The following is an 18,988-nucleotide window of genomic DNA, read 5'->3' on the forward strand; positions in this document are numbered from 1 at the left end:
CACATTCAAGAAGCGCAATATTGATGTCGCAATGAATGCAGGGAGTTGTAGTTCGAACGCAGGTATCGTGCCGGATTAAAACAGGCAGTGTAACCATGACAGCCGTGTTGTTGGCGATGCTAACGCTAGTAGCGTAGGCGCTCACTTAACGAAAATCAGCGTGACATTAACCCGTTTAAAGTGTAAAGCTGTGAAATAGGTGACCGTAAAACATACTTTAAAACGCATCAATGACAGGAAGTGAGGTTTTTTTTTAGGAAATAACACCGCCGCTTGTGCCATGTTAGCTAAACTGCAAAGTGTATCTGCCACCTAAGGTTATCTTCCGCATTCGGAAGCCCGTTTAGCATTTTGTGAAAATGTCTCGTTTATTACTCCGCCTAAGTAATGCCCTACGGGTTCAGGAAGCGGGGACGAGGAGGAGAGAAGAGGGCTTGAGCCTTTAGACACGGAGGGAAGGATAATGATTTCACGCTACAACAGGAGACCTGTATCGCACAAGCTAGAGATGTAAGTATGAAACATGACTAAGGCAATAATAATTTAGCAATATGAGAATCTGTCACCAAAATAATAGTTTCCACCACTACCAACTGCAAACAAAATAATAATAATATTGTTAACATAATCTCTGTCTAAAAAATTGATTATTATGTATGTATAATATTTATATAGTTGATGCAAACCGTATACTGTACGTATACCATTAGATTCGACGGGATCCTCAATTTACGACGGTTCAAGGTTACGAACGGCGCAGTAAATTTCAGGTTGCAAAGTGTTGTCACGTGCAAGGCACGCTCAGTTACCGCCGTACATGTTTTTCATATAATTGTTCTATATCTATGGCCAAAAAGTGGTTTCTTGTTTTTACATATCCTTATATCCTTAGTGTAATCAAAGCTTTTATTATTGTTTTAACTAGTATAGGAGGGTGAGGCTATGGCGTAATGATAAGTGGCAAGAAGGCACGCTCAGTAACTGCCAATCTGACTTTTTTTTTTTTACTTGATTATTTTATATTTTTAGCTTTGAAATATTTTTCATTCAGATATTTACTGTAATTATGACATTTTGAGGTTAAGAATAGCCCTCACTGAATGCAAGCATAATCAGTTCTTTTGGTTGATCAGTTCCTTTGGGTTGGGCTCCAGTTCACCTGTCACCTTAATGAGTACGAGCATTATGGGAAATGGATGGATTCATGGTATATAGATGGCACAAATATCTGAATGAAAACATTAATGGATGTGTTTTTTCTGTGCAGCCGTGGACTGTCTCGCAGCAGCCTCGACCATCACCCTCTCCCCGAGGAGGCAGATCGGCAAAGCCCTCAGTGCCCCCTCGATGACGTGGAGGAGGCCGCCTCCATCCGCAACAGGTGTGGCAGCCTCATTCCATCTGCAGGCAATTGAACAAGTGAAGAGAGAGTGCTTGAAATGCGAAACTGCGTAGATTAATTGATATCGTGTTGCTCCTTCAGATGCGCAGCTAAAAGAATAACTAATGAAGACAACTTGATAGAATATTCTATGACTTTGACATTTACCCTTTGTTTTCCACTTGGAAACCCTGCCTCTGATTATGTGATCGACCCCAAAACCCAGACCAGAGTACCTGTAAAATAATCCTCTTATTTTATGTAGTTCTGAGACGTCGGGTGCTTCCAGCCCCTCCGACTGTCCCACCGTCATCTCCGTGGACTCCAGCCGGTCCTGGTCAGGCATCCCCAGCGCCACAGGCACCGGCGTGTCCACAGAGAGGAGTTCCGTCTTTTCTTGGGGCTACGATGTAAGACCCCGCTTCTTCAGTACACTATGTGATGTCTTGAATTTAGTCACAGAAGAAAATCCTCAACAGATACACATGGTGAAATTTTAATTGCAGATTTGATTGACATTCATAGGCTACATAGAGTGTAATCTACTTTGTTTGTCTCCTGCTTCTGTGGATTCACAAGGCCTGCGCCCGCTGGGTATTTTTTGTTGGCACAGTTAACTTGGTCCTGTAAAATGTTTTTCAAGTGCTCAATATTTTATTTATTTCGACTTCCTCCGGCTGCTTCTAAGAAACAAAACTCGTTGGGAAGAAATTATGTGTACGTATTCCAACTCCACTCAAATTCAAATGGAATGAGATAACTCAACTAATATTTATGATAATTACGAACTTCTGACCTTGCATTCACTGGGTTCATTTTTAACAAATTTGCTAGTTTTATTTTTATGTGTTGCCCACTACGGAAGAATATAGGGTATTTTTAAAAAAATGTCATGATGTCATCAATATGAGGATTAGTATTTTTTTGTAAATGTATTTTTTACCAAGCATAAAAGATCATTTTTAAAACATGTTTTTATATTGTAATCAATATGTGTATTCTTCCTATTCTGAAATTATTCGTCCAATATTATCATTATGACCAGGATTTTTTCATGCAATAAGTACACAATAAAAAACATTCCAAATAAACTTTAGACGGAAAATAATTGTTGTACACCAACAAGCAACTCTTCTTGGTGGAGCTAAAAACCTAAAAAAAACGCCTTCCTCCCATCGCTTTTCTCTGCAGGAATTCGACAAGGCGGCTTCCCGCCAAGTGCAGCAAATGTTTGATGAGATCGACAAAGAGCTGTACGAGGGTAAAGACAGCGGGAGAGGGATACTCCCGGGACTGCAGGAGGAGTGTCAGCAGTGGGCCACGCACTTCCCTCATCTTCGGTTTGTCTCTCACTTGCAAAATAGCACTTCGTCCTTTCATTAAAAGACAAGTTTGGCTTTTTTACTATTATCTTGTGTGTTTGTGTAACTCAGGATCCTGGGCACTCAATTGGTTTGTCCTAATGATGAGGGCTTCCAGTGGTACGCAACCTCAGGGACTGTCGGCAGCAGCTCCAGTAGTAGCCCATTAACGTCTCAGCAGGCCGTCGGAAGCTCAAGTGAAAAATATGACAACAGTACAGAGTAAGTTTTCACTTTGCTTTGGTGTGAAGTGTACTGTATTTCCTGATCTTTAGGATATTTGGAAAAATGCATAACATGCTGTCTTTTTTGTGCCTTTTAAGATTGAATGTACTGGGGCGGAGCGCGGCGCTGCTCAATTCCAACTCAGCTGAGCTAAACGGGCCTCTAACCGCCTCAAGGGACTCCAGACCCAGAGTGATCGAGGTGGAGGGCCACATGGAGGAGTACCTGGCCTTCGACCGCATCTGCCTGGAGGACGAAAAGGAACGCGCCTGCCCCGAGCCGTGCCCGAGGCGTCGCTGCATGCCTCCCGTCTCGCCCTACAGGTGTCGCCGTCAGGCGGTGCTCGACCATTTGTTCGACGACGTGTGGCAGCAGCTGGTGGGCTGCATGAGACAGCTGGTCCACCGCCAGTGGGAACATCGCACCTCCAGTATGCCCACCTCCTGCCTGTGTTTGACTTTCCTCAAATAAAAAAAATGGAGGTGATTGGTTGTAACGTGTGATTGGCAGGTGATGAAAAGCCTTCTGGGAACTTGAGTCCAGCGCCGCAGAATTCCTTGACGTTATTTCCCACTGTTCCAAGCATGCTGCCTAGACTTGGGCAGAGCCGTGCTGTGGCTCCGCCTCCACTCGCCCCCGGCTTGCCCTTCCAGGTAAGTGACTGCAGTAACGGAGCCTGCATTTAATAGCAATGTGAAAGCTGACTGACAGGCTTTACATCAAAAATCTTTACAAATGTGTGAATGCTGGTAATAGTTATTTATATACTTTGTTGTTTTTGCATCACGTTCGCTTACATATTCAAAGTCAAACATATAAGCCTTCTGACATTACGTCAAAGGGACACATCCACACCGATGGGCAATTTAGAGTCTTCAATGACCCTAAGAAGCATTTTTGGGGGGGATGAAACAAGAGTACCACACAAGATGGGAAAGAACATACAAATTCCGCGCAGAAAGACCGAACTGATATTCAAATCTTGAACCGCATGGCTGTGAGGCAGACTTGCTAACCCACCAGGCTGCCTATACATTAACCAGTCAATTGAATTCATTCTTTGCCATTTTAATGCAGCAACATCTGCATCTTTCAGCATTCGCACATGATTTTCTGAATAATTCCCTCCATGTTTTTTTCTAAATCCCTTAAGAAAGTCTATGAATAAAAAATGTGATGTTTACAAATGGGTTAGTGCAGATAACTTCACTTCATCAGTCTTGATGAGTGTGTAAATCCTGGCGTCTGTGATTTATTTTCAGTCCTGTTGTCAGTGCTCCCAAATTCATTAACTTGCATAATTGTTTCCTCTTCTCCGATCTTGTCATCTACATCTGCTTTTTTCCTCCCTTCGTTTTCCCGTTACCTTCTTCATGACTATCCGCTGTCTCCCTCTGCCCACTCACTTAAAGAAGTCGAGGGGCTCAAAGCACAAGTCCCGCCGGAAGCCCCAAAAGCAGAAAAGGCCGCCCAGTGTATGTAAACTCCCTTGCTCGGAGCCACGATGGCGGCGTGCTGCTATTCTGGCTCCTCGTCTTTTAGTTCTAGACTGAATGTGCTTGTGCTTGTCCGATAACCCGAAAGCAGTTCATGAATTAACCGCATCTTACCGTCTTCTCGTGTGTCCCGAGAATGCACTTGCATTATTTCAAAGTCTTGTGAATGTTGTTTTGTTGGTGGCCTTGCAAAGTCGGGGGTGGGGGCTGCTGCACGATAATTAACTGAGAAGATGCTGGCTGGATTGTTGACATTAAAACGACTAACCATCGGGGCACCGGGCTCCTGGAAGCAGTCGCCTCTGATCTTAATCACTTGTTTTTGCCTCTCTCAGCAGACCGGCAGGGCCTCGATCGGAGGCACCCAGCAGAACCTGAACGACCTCATCGTGATCCACGGCATCCCGCTGCAACAGAGGAACCTGGCCACGCTGGACAGAACTCAGTGCGAATTTCAGTAATCCCCATTGGCACACAGCCCTACCCTGAATAGCAAAAATGGCTCCCACAAAATGTTTATAAATGCCTATCGTAATAGTTTAAAACACAAATATACACGAAACCATGATCATAAAACAGTTGAATATCATTTCAAACTCATTTTATAACATTAGCCTTAAATATAGAATAGTGAACTAGTCATTTGGCATTCATCTTTTTTTTTCATTCACTCTGCAGGGAGTCGGAGGAGCGCAGCCTTCTCAGACCGGGTTCGGGCATGGCGCCCGCCGGCAGACCCCGCCCTCGCCGGGTCCTGGAGCAGAGCTCGTCCTCGCTGACCCGCCCGCCCCAGTCGGCCCGACGTAGAAACCTGGCACCCCGCGCGCTCCAGCCCCTCGTTCCCAACCTTAGTCAGTCCAGTGCGGCTGGATCTATGGATGAGGTCATCCGGGGTACACGACTGTGAGTTGGCCCACTCACACACGTAGATCAGAGTCGGGCAAAGCAGTGACTTTTTTAAGCAGACACTATTCAAACTTGTCTCTGATAAAACTTCCAGTTTAAATATCACATTAAGTCATAATAATAATCATCTTTTCTTGAGTCACATTTCGAAATTCTAACATTTTATAGTACACTTTTATCCATGCAGGAATTTTTGACAAGTAATATAACAATAGTTAAAATGTAGAAATGAAAGCACCAGTTTATCCATCCAGAGCGTTTGTCGTCAGGGTCACAGGTGAGCTGCGGTCCATCCCGGATGACTTTGAAGGAGACGAGTTTACATTTCCAAATGCTCACTTCGCAAACATTCCTGGAAAATCACGATGTCCCATCACTTGTGAGATATTTCTAGAACGGGCCGCGGGCTATGCATGTGGTTTCGGGGGCTACCAGGTGCACGCGGGCACCACATTCGTGACCCCTAATTTAGAGTTTTCAAGGAATGTCTTCTTTTTGGAATGTGGAAGCATGAGCAGTAGAGAGAAAATCCAAGCATAGGAAAACATGCAAACTTAACCCCGCAAAACAATCTTGTCTTGTCGTTGCATTTAGTAAACGGAACTCACTCTCCAAGACCCCTTACAGAGGAAAAATTGAGTAATATTGAGTATTGCTTGTCACTATATTTTGCTGTATTTGCATTCGGTTGTCTTGTATTAAATTGTGTCTATTCCTCCAAAGAACCACGGCCAGCGACCGCCTGATGTCTCCATTTTTTGCACTGAGCAGGAACACGCTCCTGCCGCCCATTGGCGTCGGAGACACAGAGCAGTCCAAAACTGCTCAGGTAAAATCACAATTTCAGACTATCAACTCCATATTATTTGACCACTTGAGAGAAACTTTAAGAATTTGGTCACTTTCCTTCCCACCAGCGCCACAAAGGCCCATCTTGCCGAGCCCACAGTGCCCTAAACGACGAGGTTGCTAGTTCGATTCCGAGGGATCGCCTTTACCCGTTGGACGTCTTCTCCCGGCCCAACACCACACACACGTACAGGGTATATCGTCGCCTTTGTGGAGACATTCGTTTCCACATGCCGCCTGGTCTGAGCTCTGATGTTGCCCCACAGTCGGACACCCCTTACCGGCGCTCCTTCACTGTGCTGGACAACATCGGACAGGGGAGGCCTGGCAGAGCCTCGGTGGCCACAGGTGGGACACTTGCCTGTAATGTTTACAGCAGCACACTGAAGATTGAAAAAGAGCTTCTGGAAGACCAAGCAATCCTAATTTAGATCAGTATCAAATTGTACACTGTCTTAGTTAAAAGGCGTCAAACACAATTTCATCACAGCCCACTTTGCAGTCATGGGCCATTTTGACTGTGAAAAACATAACATGTACGTGTACTTCTAAATGTGTGTCGGCATAATTGAGCACCCACACAAAGCATCCCACGCACATACCTAGAGTGAAGTGCGGTGGCGGCAGCATTATACTTATTGGAACTGGGGCCTTAGACAAGATGGAGGAAATTAGGAACAGTTCCAAATAGCACTCAGTGTTAGCACAAAACCTACAAGCTTCTGCTAGAAAGAAACTCATGTCAGGAAAAGCCTACTAGAACAGCTACACTTCAGTTGGCTGACTCACATTTCACGTGAGTTTAATTGTGATTGGTTTATTCTCAGCACAGCCACATAACAGTTACAAGAGGGTGTGCGGACTTGTGCAACCACGTCAGAGGAAGTAATAAACAGCCAAGGCATTTGTGCCGTTCTCTTTGTGTATCCCCAAGACTCCCTTGGGATCGGTGTGACCGGCGTCAGCCTTGGGATCGGCAGCTCGTCTTTCTTGGATTCATTTTCCCACCACCCACTGGGTCGCTGGCCAATCAGGGATGGGGATGAGGAGACGGACTTTCAAGCTTCACACCCAGGTTAGTATCCATAAAAATAATGTCACACTTCAGGTACCTGAAGGGCTTTCCATCACTTGACAATTGAATTGCATTTTTACACAAACATATTGTAACAAGTAAATGCCATTCACTTACTATTATATCCAAAACAAAAGTACTTTTTAACCTCGATATAATAGAAAATAATTGCTGCATTTCCTGTCTTGTAGCCCCACTGGTGCCCGTGTCCGGCCCACCTCGGTCTCACAGCCGGGGGGGCGTGTCATCTAGACCCAGCAGACCGGGAATGTAGCTGGTGGCTTCCAAATGTCTCCACGCACTTTAGACTTTCTTCTTAATACTGTATAGTTACACAGCACAGCCAAGTGCCCACACATTTTTTGTTGTTGTTTTACAGAAATGTTTCATACTATGAATGTGCAGCTTTGTTAAAGGTCTATTTTTGTATTTCAAATCAGCTTCTGTGGCTGCCAAAAGAAGAACATTCTGAACTGGTGTTCGTGTGCTTGTTTAACATAACATCTGCTCTCTTATATGACTAAGCAGGCAAAACAACACACTTTGCGAGACACAATTTAATGTTTTTAGGAATGCGTTTTCTATAAACATTTAAAAAAAGGCACACACTAAATGTTAACATCTTTTTCATTTTGGGAAAAATGTGTCTGTTGTAGTACCAAGACTGAGCTGTGAGAGGCAGTATGGTGCAAAATAGCATCCAGACTGCCCCCAAAAAAGAAGAGTTCCTAATTGACTGTTTAATCTCAAGATTATTGATTCTGTGGCTCAGGCCAACTCGGTATTCACCACACACAAGGATTTGCCAACTGAAATATCGAAAAGGTTTAATATTTGTTGATCCTACTTATCTCAACCAGGTCACAGAGTAAATATCACTATTAAACACAACACCCCAAAAAATAATCGCTCAAGATCATCTTTTAGCTACAAATGACAAGCAGGCCTTAGTTGACTTTGGAAGCAGGAAAAAAATGCAAATTCTTAATAGTATGTGTATACCTTGTTTAAGCTCTAAGTGAAGAAAATTAATCAATGGAAGTGATGTACAAGAATAGTAATTTTATTGTCCACTGATGACACTGAAAACATAAAATGTACTTATATTTTATTACATAAACATATTTTCAAACAATGAAGATAATGGTAACAGTAAAACAATCTTGAAGTGGCGGAAAAAACGTCCATAATGTCCCAATGCGCCTCACTTCTTTCCCCTCTTTGAGGATTTTCCACCTTTCTTAGAGTACTTGGCCTCCAAGTTGGACAGGAAGCTATTGAAGTTCTGCTCCCTGGATGCGTGTTTTTGCTGCACGAAAGCAACAAATGAAGCCGAATTAATGACGATAAAAGCAAGCAAAGCAAACATGTACAAATGCGTTTGCAACCTTGATCATCATCATGAGGCTGTTGTCCTCCTGGCCGAGCCCCATCTCTTTCTGCATCTCTTCTGCTTCTTTTTCCTCTCTGGCCGCCTGGAGTGGAAATCACATTTAGGATGCTGGATGTGAATTCTACGTGTGTGTGTGTGTGTGTGTGTGGGGTGAAGTTAAGGGGGAAGTCGGGGACTCACCCTCTTCCTGCGAGCCCTTTTCTTCTTGTCGTTCTCCTGCGCAAAGGCTGGGAATTCTTCCACCTCCCCATCCTTGATAGCGGCCCGGATGATGTCTCCGAGCCTGGGCTCATCATCGTAGGAGCTGCACAACACCGAGGTCAGGATGGCGTCCATGTCTCCCTGGTGCTGCACGTACACCCGCAGTAAGTCCTCCTTCTCCTCGTCGGAGCCCTTGTATTCCTTCTCGAAATCAAGGATGTCCTGCACGGTGATCTAGAGGACAGACAGACCGGATTGATACTTTGTAAAAAAAAAATAATAATAAAAAAACAAAACGTCCATTTCTTTTTTAACAGGCCGACATTCCTTGAACCCACAGTGATGTATTTCAACACTTACCTTGGGGAAGAGCAGCCTCCAGTAGTCCTCCCAGCAGCGATCCTTACTCAAAATGTCCGACTCCTCGTCCACCAAGCCCTGCTCGTCGTAGACGGCCCGCTGTTCCTTGTCGCTCAGCACTGCGTACAACTTGCCCAACACCTGTGGGACAGGATGTTTTTTAAAAAGGTCAGAATCATTTGTAATGTCGTCTTCAGTCCATCAGATCCAGTTATTTATCTGGTGATATTGTGGTGTATTATGCAGAGAGCTGTTTCTAACAAATTCTGCAACCAGAACTAAACACTATTATCATTGTAACGGCCGACTTTTTAGTTTAATTCAAACTAAAAGTGTCAAGTGAAAGTCTATTTGGTTCAAAAGCCTGCCCCCGTACTATTAGCCAAATGATTGGACGCATTGTGTAAAATAATGTATCTTTGTTCATCTATCTAGACCAGCGACGTATAGTGACAGGCAGAACAATTAAATGCTCTTCCACTACACTACCATATATTGTCTTAACCGTCTCCGTGTTCCGTTTGACTCCAAATTCAACATCGAATTAGAGGAGATACACACAAGCAAAACAGCAACCTTTCTTGTCGCTACACTAAGGTGACTGTAGCTTAAGGCTAGTCGAGGTTACCTGGAACTTCTCAGTGGCCAGCGGGTCGTCGGGGGCCCGGTCTGGGTGAACCTTTAGCGACACTTTGTAGTAGCTCCTGCGGATCTCTGCCTCGGTCGCCTCCTTGTTAATGCCCAGCACCTCGTACAGGCTCGCTGTCTTGAACAGCTCCTGGCACCGGTCGAGCAAACCCATCCTGCGGTCGCTTCGCTTCGATTTGCCCGACGTTTTGAACCAGGCTAGTCGGTGAGTCTTTGCTTTTGTTGACGATTGACAGTTTTGGCGCGCTGGACTGCCACACACATCCGCATATGCACGAACGCGCTGACGTCATATTCAAACGTAATGTTCTATTGGTTACAGTGAGGTTAACGTCACATGAACGCGACAGCCCTTGTTTTGACAGATTGTTGTTGGATAGAAACGGAAACGTCATAGTAAGACAAGACAACATTGTTCAAGTTTACTAATGATATAACATTTTTCATATATCTTTTATTACTCCTTGACAATTGGTGCTAATGATATTTTTGTAAAATGTAAATGTTGGGGAGGTTTATGTTTAGATAGATAGAGAGATAGAAACATGAACATTTTTCTCCGGCCCTAAAATGGATTAAATTACAAAATACTGGGCTTTTTCCAGTAAACAAAATATACCAGTCAAGTGATATGGCCTGAGCACCGAAGATGCAGCAATGATGTTATGACGATGTCATTTCCTGGACTATGTTAGCACTTACCTGGCATCACACAATTATGTAATGTTTTTTTTCTATCCTGCTAACAGCCACATGGATACATTGTTACATGGTTTCTCAGTTTTGCTAGTATTAAGTATTCATATACTGTATTCTATCCAAGCATAGTTTTCAACTAAAAGTGCATCAAACCTAATGTAGACCAATATTATGTTTATAAACAGCAGGCACCAGAATACTTCTGAGGTAGAAAGTGATTGACTCAGCTGTAGTACAATGACAAAAAAATGTATTTGGAGTGGTGCCGCCAGATATACCCCAAAAACATTAGGATTATTTTCAGTTTCCTTCAAAAAATTCTACATTATTTCAGTGGAACCTGTTAAGAGTTGTACAGAGAAGACATCATTTTCTCACTGGTATGTATAAAACGTTTGACTGTTTTGTCTTGAAGTAATTTATATAAATATAATGGTGAGCCTGATGTCTAACGTCTGCATTAGTTTGGGCAGTGTTAATGCATTCAATACATTTCACTGTCAAAAGGAGCTTGTCATGGTGAAAAGGTCTATCGTGACTTTGTTGTGAAGAATGTAGCGATACCGCGGTATTTATTGGTGCGTTTGAGGCAGCACAAGAATACAACAACGACAATGAGGCTATAGTCACAAGAAGGTTTTTTTCCCTCCACTGCTTCATGCGAAAAGCACAACACAAAGATACACACTTTTGACTTTGAACTAAGCATCTGTAGATTGCACTCTTGCTGCGCTGATACAATAAGCAGCACCGGAAATATACACTACAAATCCCTCCCAGTCCCGCGCTGCTCCGCTTCCCGCCCACATGTCTCAGATGTCATCCAATTATTGCCCCATCTGTTTCTGTTGCATATTTGGCACACGGTCTCTGTTGTTGTTGTTGTTTTTTTGCCTTTGTGTTCTGACAACACAAACCTCATCTGTCCTTTGTACTCGCGCACAAAACGAGCACTTGGACCGCTGCCATATCATTATCATGATGAACGATGAGAAGCAACGCGAGCATTCTGTTGTAAATATTAAATAGGAATAATATGAAAGTTTGCTGGTGTGCAGATTCTTCTCGTGTCCTCAGAAGAAGACAAGTCGCCAGGCCAACTATTGCTCCTCCAAAAGGGAATACGTCCTTCTTCCCCACAACGGTCAAATGGCTTCATTCTCATGGTCAGGTTTTACAGTTTAGTCCACAACCCTCCTGCAGGGGGCGGCATCTCAGCACTCCTTCCTGGTCTTGACTCTCTTGCTGTCGTATTTGACAGGGATCCCCCAGCGTCTCATTAAATAGACATCAAACACATAAGTGGTCCCTGGCTCCAGGCTCCCAATCACAGCCGTAGTGACGGCCCGCCTCGGGTTGAGCTCCTGGAAATACTTGCAGAGAACCCTCTCGGTATCCGAGCGGGATTCCGGTCCCAGGCAGGATGCGTTGAGGGTGTCCTCGTCACGCCGGCCCCCCTGCTTCCGCTGGTACACACAGTAGAGGCTCCTCTCCTCAGTGCCCATCCAGGCTAGGGTCACGCTGTTGCACCCACGTAAGCGGTTGAAGGATTTGATTTGCAAGGTGGACGGAATGGATGGGACGCCTTTGCGGTGGTAGGCGGATGAGGTCTGCAATTTGACCGAAGCCTTCAGACCCCCAGGTAAGGCAGCGGCGGAACTCATGGCGGTTCCTTCCCTCTCCAAGTGGATGAGATAAACCGGGCCTCCCTGGAGCCAAATCTGCACCACGTCCTTCCCCACTGCCTGGGTGGTCAGAACACGAGCTTTACTGGACACGGTGATCTTGAATTTGCTGCCCGCTCCGCAGCTCTGCACGGTGAGGAGACCGCTCTGTTGTGAGCCGCGAGGACGGAAGCTAAAGAACTGCTCGGATCTCGGCCCCCTGTCATGGAAGGTGACCCACCTCAGCTCGCCTTCCTTCAACATGGTGACGGACGGCCGGGCTTCCCCGTGGGTCCGGGCGGCGGTCCCCTCATATGCTGCGCTGGTCCCGTTAACTCGGTCCCTTGCGAAGACGTCAAAGTAGTACTGCGTGTCAGGTACGAGCTCGGAGACTGTGCAGACGCTCTCTGTCCCCTCGCAGACACACCGAAGATCCCTGTTAGAAGATGGACTCTTTTCCTCCAAGTCCACCTCCCACTGCTCCCACCACCACTCCTTCAGGATGGGCCATGCCGTCACTTGCCTCCTCTTCTCCGTCTTCTCTCGTTTTTTGTCGCTCTCCTTCCTGGCCGTCTCTTGGGCCGCGCAAAGGCTGGGCAAGTTGCGTTCGGAGTTGACCAGGACGCAATAGTCGTATTTGTCCTGAGTGGGACCAGCCAGCGATGCGCTGGGAGTCCAGCTGAGGGTGACGCTCGTCATCCCCACGCCCAACGTGTGTACTCGGGGGTCAGCCGGAATCACTGGGAAAACGCCCGAGGGGCCTTGGCCTTGGTGGAGGTACACCGTGGCTCTGCTGCTCTGCTGCTTGGAGCGCAGCCTCAGGATGTAGATGGATGCGCGGGGGGGCGCTGGACCACTGTAGGTGTCCACTGCACTGCCGGAAAAAGTGTGTATTTTCTCCTCAGTCCCAGGACCCCTCCACCACATCTCAGGCATGCTCTTTTTGGAGCTCCCTGTGGGGAAAAATAATTAGATTCAACATACAGTAGTACATACCGTATTAGACAAGAACATCTTTTGATAAACTGTTTTTTAATGATTTGTATACAAGTAGTTGGGTCTATAGACTTCCTGCCACCCATCAAGTGCGAAATTAAACAACCAAGTAAATCTACCACATAATGAGTGAAACAAAATAATGCCAAAACTGTTTCAATGAGTGCCATATAAAGAGATAAAATGATGGATGGTGGACATGTCCTAAAAAATGTTGCATTTGCCATCATATTTAATACAGTACCAAAAAGTACCTCTTAAGTTAAACTGTAACTGTAAATAGTTTTGAAATTTAGAGCAACACACAGTCACTGAGAGCAGTAGAAAACACCACTGCAGTGTCGTGACACGTTTACCGTACTGGAACTTTTTTGCTTAATCAAACTACAAAAATAGTAAAATCATTCTAATTGTTTATGTCCTACATTTGCAGATGTTACATGAATATTGAATATAACTCAAATTTTTCATATAACTAAAATTTTTCAAAAGAGGAAAAAAACTGCAAATAATTGAACAATAAATGTCAATTCATTTTAAAGTGTGCAAACCTCAGTTGAACGATGTCACCGGTAAATGAAAAAACATGCGGGGAGAAATCTCTCTACAAATGTTACGGAATCAAAGTGAATAATTCACACTGGCAACGGGGGACCCGCCAACTGAGGCTCTGAATGATTCATGCATCACTTTATGATGTCATTTTTGTTACTTTACCATGTGGAGAAGCTTGTTTGGCTGACTTGTGAATATGCTGAAGGAGTGTGGGTTGTGAGCTCTTAGTCAATGACCCTAGCACCAATACTATTGCTTTCGCTAACATAACTTTAAATGTGTTTTGGCTAATATTTTAGAAGCAAAAGCACAGCACACAATTTTATACACTACCTCAAGCACTGATGCTAATTTCAACATAATACAACATGTGTCCTGGCTGGTCCACCAATATTATAGAAACCAAAACACAGTACACAACCTCAAACAGAACCCTTAGCAAAAATGCTAATGCTAACACAACGTAAGACATGTCTTTGCCGACAACTCTGAACAGTAACTTTAGCGCCAATAATAACGCTAACACAACACGACGTGTCCTGGCTGACTACGTTTAAACACTACCCTTAGCACTAATGCTAATGCTTGGAACACATTTTTTTTTTGTGTTCAAATGTTGGGCCCCCTCTTGTTTGGTGTTTTCTGATGCTTTGTTGTTGTTTTTTTTCCTGATTGATGACTCCGTATGTGTGAATGTTTTTTTTGTCCATACCAGGTGTCACCACCGCCGGTCCACGAGGGTCCCTATCCTGCATGTTTTAGATGTTTCCCTCCTCCAACGCACCTGATTCATATAAGCTCATTAGCAAGCTCAGCAGAAGCCTGATAACGATCCGGATCCTTTGAATCAGGTCTGTTGGAGGAGGGAGAGATCTTAAAACATGCAGTATAGGGACCCTCGAGGATGGGAGTTGGAGAGACCTGGTCTGTACTGTGTTCTATACTTCGACTGGTTGACCAACAGTCTAGGGTGTACCCTGCCTCTCTCCAGCTCACCCAGGACCCCAAAACTAGGATACAGAGATGGGAAATTCAGGTCTAGAAAGTAAAAACCCTGCCACAGTTTGTCTTGAGCCACAGGTGCTTCTAATCAACTGAGCTCGTTTACCTGCCGGTTGAGTAGAAGCACCTGTGGCTAAAGCCAAATTGTGGAAGGGTTTTTCCTTTCTGGACCTGAATTTCCCATCTTTGCTAGGATAAGAGGTATATAAAATGCATAGATGGATGTTGCTTTAAATTTGGAGGTCTTGTGATGCACTCACACTCGCGACTCTTGAGAGGTTTGTCCTTCAGGGTGCGAGCAGCCAAACCCCACTCGATGGGGGAGTCACAAGGGCTGACAGTCAGCGAAATGGCTGGTGCCTTCTTCAGTGTGAAGTACATCCTGTGGACGAAGGTTGGCTTGAGAAACTGATAGTAGCCACCAACAGACAATGCAATCATGCTTTTTGCTCGACCTGCGAGTGCGTCCTTTCGGGAGCGTCACAGTGGTGATCTTCCCTTCCCGTAACCATGCGGTGGGCCAGAGGGTCACCTCGTTCTCGGGTGCTGAGGCCGAATGGGCCGGGGGCCACGACGCGTTCCAGAACAGCACCAGAACTGCGCCGAGACAACGGGACAGCAAGGCTAGCGACATCTTTCCCATGTCTTCGCTTTGTTCCGCCAGCACGACTGATTGTGCCTCAGTTCTAGAAACACACAAAAGGTAAAGTTATCCGTCACATCACGTCAGAACTTGGTCTGTCATTTAATGTGTGTGTGTTTGTGTGTGCACCACTTTAGTGTGACGTTTTTTTTGATGATGGGACACTTAATCAGTCGACCAACACAACCAACCTCCATGGTGATCTTTCTAGTCTGGTGACTGTACTCTGACAGTATTATGAAAAATGACTTTTTAATGTCAAAGGTTTATTGAAGTCTCTAAATTGGCCATCGGTGTGAATGTGAGTGTGAATGGTTTTTCGCCTTATCGTGCCCTGCGATTGCCTGACGTCCAGTTCAGTTTGTACCCCACCTCTCGCCCAAAGTCAACTGAGATGACTACCTTGCCCGTGAACCTAACAACGTTCATCCTCACAGCCGTACCAGCAAGTTTGATTCCCTACATCTGCATATGCACAGTAAGAAGAAGGAATAGTCCATTGCATGAGGAGGGAGGGCGGAGCAGTTGAATCGATATTGAGAGATTAAGCATTTTGATGTGTTTTTGCCCCAGACAATTGCCTATGTTTATACTTAATAGGAAGTCCATCTTTGGTCCTTGGCAGGGCGAGGATCTGGAATCACTTTCAGGCAACGGTCTGATGTCAAAACCAAAACGTGTAGTTTAGTGTATGAAGTGCTGCCTTCACAAGCGCCATTGCTTTTATTGGCTATAAGGGCACTCACTTTTTTCCATACTTTGGTCTCTGCTTCCGCAACTAGAAGGCACTTGCCCAGTTGTTACGCCGCAGCGTTGCCCCCAATCGTCATGGAAACGTAAGCCGCACTTCCCTAAAATGTCAAAGGGTGTGAATATAAGTGTGGAGTATTTCTTTTTCTTCTTCTTCTTGTAAAATGTGGGTAACAAAATGTGGATATTTTTTTATCACAACTATACTGATAACCCGGTAACCCATTTCTTGGTAAGTTTAACTCATCAGCATGGGTATTTTTTTCCCCCTTGTTGGATCAAAATCTTGACCCAAAGTGCTGGGTCAAATCCTCAACCCAATGTGGTATAAATAACCCAACATTGGCTCTGCCCCTGTTGGACGCTGATCTGGGTTAGCTATTTCATCCAGTTTGGGTTACTTTTGACCCAGTAGTTTCAAGAGAGGGATACAAAAGCCTCTTTGAATCTTGTGCTAGTATAAATTAATTCGTCAAACCCGTCAGGGCCTTCGATGATCATGTACCAAACTCATTTCCATTCTACTCCATACATCTATTTCTGTGCCGTGCAGGTGCACAGCGCCTCGGTTTACTTGGCTTACAGACTCGATGATTACAGGTCTGCGTGTACTTTTCTCCTCCCCGGAGAGGCCCACGTTTGTTCAAAGTGACGGCGTCTCCGCAAACCGACACGAGCGCCTTTCCCTCTAACAAGATGTTAGCGCCGTGCCCCCGCAGATCAGATGACAATCGCGGCAGGAAGAACCACGGAGGCGGCTACACGCACAAACACACACACACACACACACACATCTGAGTCTTGCGGGACGCTGGCGGATTCCAAACTCTACGAGCTACAAAGTCGCACAAAAAGAGACGGCGCTGGCTCATTACTCTTGCACGTAGAAAGGAAGGGAACTGGAGGGCTGTTGTTGGATTCTGGCGTAATTAGAGAGGAAGGAAAGTAAAGGGGCAAAGATGGTTGGGAATTCCAAAAAAAACCCAGTCAAGGCGGTTGACATTTTAAGGACAAGCTTATTGACTTCTATACAGATTGCGTGTGTGTGTGTGTCGGTGTGTGTGTGTGTACAGCCGCTGATGAAATATGCATTTGGCTGCTCGGCAGATGAATTTTCATAAGACAAAAATGAGGGAGAGAGAGAGAGAGAGAGCGCAAGAGCGGGAGCTTAGTGAACTTAACCAGCGGCCTCTATAAATACACACGCCGTCCACTTAAAACACGTTAGCTCACCACTTTTGATGGCCCCGCTGGCTTTTCAGATTTAAATATATATTTCCCCCCTCCTTTTCCATAACTCCCTGCTGTTTATTCCCCTTCTTGTTAGTCACTTGGTTTGTTGCTCAGATGGAAGCCAAAGGGACAGGTTGGAAGCCGTGTGCTCTCCATTCACACGTCCTATTCGCTTCCCGGACCATCTGCCTTCTGGTATTTGTATGTAGGGAGGGATTAAGTTGCACGGTGGTACTTGTCTTTCCATTGAGGCGGAGAGGACGGTTGGCAAGGTGACGGCCGGTGATGCTTCCCACCTGGCGACGTTGTCGTTGCCTTTCAGTCAGACTTTCATGGAGCGATACAACATGCGCGCATGCATAACAACCCCCAAACAAGTTATAAGGCATCTTTTCTTACCGTCTCCTCCGTCGTGCAGGCTCTCCTCCGCCACTGGGATGGCATCAAGCGAGGGATGGAAGAAGAAGAGGAGGAGGAGGAGGGATGGTGGAGGAGGAGGAGTGGAGGGAAGAGGAGGAGCGACTGGCAGGTTGTTGTTGCTTCTTCACACATGCAGGCTCTTGGAGACAACTCCTCTGGGGGATGTGGAGCCACAGTGTTAAAACCGGGATGAAAAAAAGTATTGAAAATTAGGGATATATACTTAATTTAAACAAAAATGATGAAAAATCATTTTTAAAAAATGCCAAATTTTTATATATATATATAAAATGAAGCTATTCTCCCCACTCTCAAACGCTGTGGGCGTGTTCGCTGAATGTGTAGAAACCACGCCCCGCTCAGCTGTTAACTTTCAACCAAATGCGACCTTGAAAAACGGATGCTTCGTCGTTTAGCATCTTTCCTATGCCTTCAGCAACGCAGTAACTTCATGTTTAAGCTGCAAAAGCATCATGTAAACGATTCCAGTTGCTCCACAACAATGAGGCACTCTAAAGCGACCACGCCATCCCGAAGCCCTAATCCACACGTTGCTTGTCAAGTAGGAAGTCAAAAAGAATACATTTTTAAAAAAGCCCCACCATCCTCACTCTTCCGCATTTGTCTGTGTGAAGTGCAGGCACTCTCAGACGACAACGGGGCGCTCTATAGTGGACACCAGCCAAAGAACAAGCGTTAAATTTTACTTATTACCTTGATTGTAGATAATTAATCTTGCTTCGATGTGTTTTTGCAGTGAATATGGCGGTGGCTGGTCTAGTTAGGCAGCTGCGTCAATGTCATCCAAGTGCGCCTCCTCCTTGTCCTCTTCCGTCGTGTGTCTAACCTCCCGCGGTGGTGAACACTTGCAATTTGTAAAGGCTTGTGTGTTGATGATGAGGTCACCGGATGCATGCAGGGGAAGAGAATTAGGATGAGGAGGACTTATTTGATGTGCAAATCGGCATTGTAAGAAAAAAAAAAAAAAAAAGTGAATTCTCCCGATAACATCTGTAGGAGGCGGGCTGCAGGCGGACGTGTTTTTAGAGGTGACGCTGACTTTGGGCCCGTTATCGCCGCGCTTGATCGAGGCGCTCCCGCTGCCTCTAATTGAACATGTTTAAATGCAAA

General features: G+C 45.2%; 3 protein-coding genes across 10 annotated transcripts; 1 reads left to right on the forward strand and 2 right to left on the reverse strand.

Annotated features, from left to right (window-relative positions):
• The first annotated feature begins 35 nt into the window (after nucleotides 1-35).
• fam149b1 (family with sequence similarity 149 member B1) lies at nucleotides 36-7,771 on the forward strand. Of its 6 annotated transcripts, XM_086044481.1 has the most exons (16): nucleotides 36-62; nucleotides 409-510; nucleotides 1,268-1,381; nucleotides 1,647-1,791; nucleotides 2,573-2,721; nucleotides 2,815-2,964; nucleotides 3,066-3,397; nucleotides 3,478-3,620; nucleotides 4,380-4,442; nucleotides 4,799-4,908; nucleotides 5,142-5,366; nucleotides 6,093-6,198; nucleotides 6,287-6,412; nucleotides 6,485-6,566; nucleotides 7,153-7,293; nucleotides 7,485-7,771. In XM_086044481.1, exons 2-16 carry the CDS (start codon nucleotides 464-466, stop codon nucleotides 7,565-7,567), a joined length of 2,016 nt encoding a protein of 671 aa, XP_085900607.1. In that variant the 5' UTR covers nucleotides 36-62; nucleotides 409-463; the 3' UTR covers nucleotides 7,568-7,771. The 6 variants fall into 6 exon arrangements, with proteins under 6 accessions (XP_085900607.1, XP_085900609.1, XP_085900608.1 ...); XM_086044483.1 differs by lacking the exon at nucleotides 36-62 and having other exon boundaries at nucleotides 73-510; nucleotides 6,141-6,198; XM_086044482.1 differs by lacking the exon at nucleotides 36-62 and having other exon boundaries at nucleotides 73-510; nucleotides 4,802-4,908.
• Nucleotides 7,772-8,103: 332 nt separating this feature from the next.
• Nucleotides 8,104-10,173, reverse strand: dnajc9 (DnaJ (Hsp40) homolog, subfamily C, member 9). Its single transcript, XM_086044494.1, has 5 exons — nucleotides 9,876-10,173; nucleotides 9,248-9,388; nucleotides 8,867-9,121; nucleotides 8,682-8,768; nucleotides 8,104-8,602 (listed from the first exon to the last, which is right to left on the reverse strand). The coding sequence occupies exons 1-5, from the start codon at nucleotides 10,047-10,049 to the stop codon at nucleotides 8,498-8,500; spliced, it is 762 nt and encodes a 253-aa protein (XP_085900620.1). The 5' UTR covers nucleotides 10,050-10,173; the 3' UTR covers nucleotides 8,104-8,497.
• Nucleotides 10,174-10,305: 132 nt separating this feature from the next.
• Nucleotides 10,306-17,983, reverse strand: ndnfl (neuron-derived neurotrophic factor, like). Of its 3 annotated transcripts, XM_086045130.1 has the most exons (4): nucleotides 17,837-17,983; nucleotides 15,267-15,497; nucleotides 15,072-15,193; nucleotides 10,588-13,211 (listed from the first exon to the last, which is right to left on the reverse strand). In XM_086045130.1, exons 2-4 carry the CDS (start codon nucleotides 15,452-15,454, stop codon nucleotides 11,809-11,811), a joined length of 1,713 nt encoding a protein of 570 aa, XP_085901256.1. In that variant the 5' UTR covers nucleotides 15,455-15,497; nucleotides 17,837-17,983; the 3' UTR covers nucleotides 10,588-11,808. The 3 variants fall into 3 exon arrangements, with proteins under 3 accessions (XP_085901257.1, XP_085901258.1, XP_085901256.1); XM_086045132.1 differs by lacking the exon at nucleotides 17,837-17,983 and having other exon boundaries at nucleotides 10,586-13,211; nucleotides 15,267-15,494; XM_086045131.1 differs by lacking the exons at nucleotides 15,072-15,193; nucleotides 15,267-15,497; nucleotides 17,837-17,983 and adding an exon at nucleotides 13,806-13,853 and having other exon boundaries at nucleotides 10,306-13,211.
• Nucleotides 17,984-18,988: the final 1,005 nt, after the last annotated feature.

This window comes from Filicampus tigris, chromosome 11 (assembly GCF_054856515.1).
Source record: "Filicampus tigris isolate MCC_2025a chromosome 11, RoL_Ftig_1.0, whole genome shotgun sequence".
Classification (NCBI taxonomy): Eukaryota; Metazoa; Chordata; class Actinopteri; order Syngnathiformes; family Syngnathidae; genus Filicampus; species Filicampus tigris.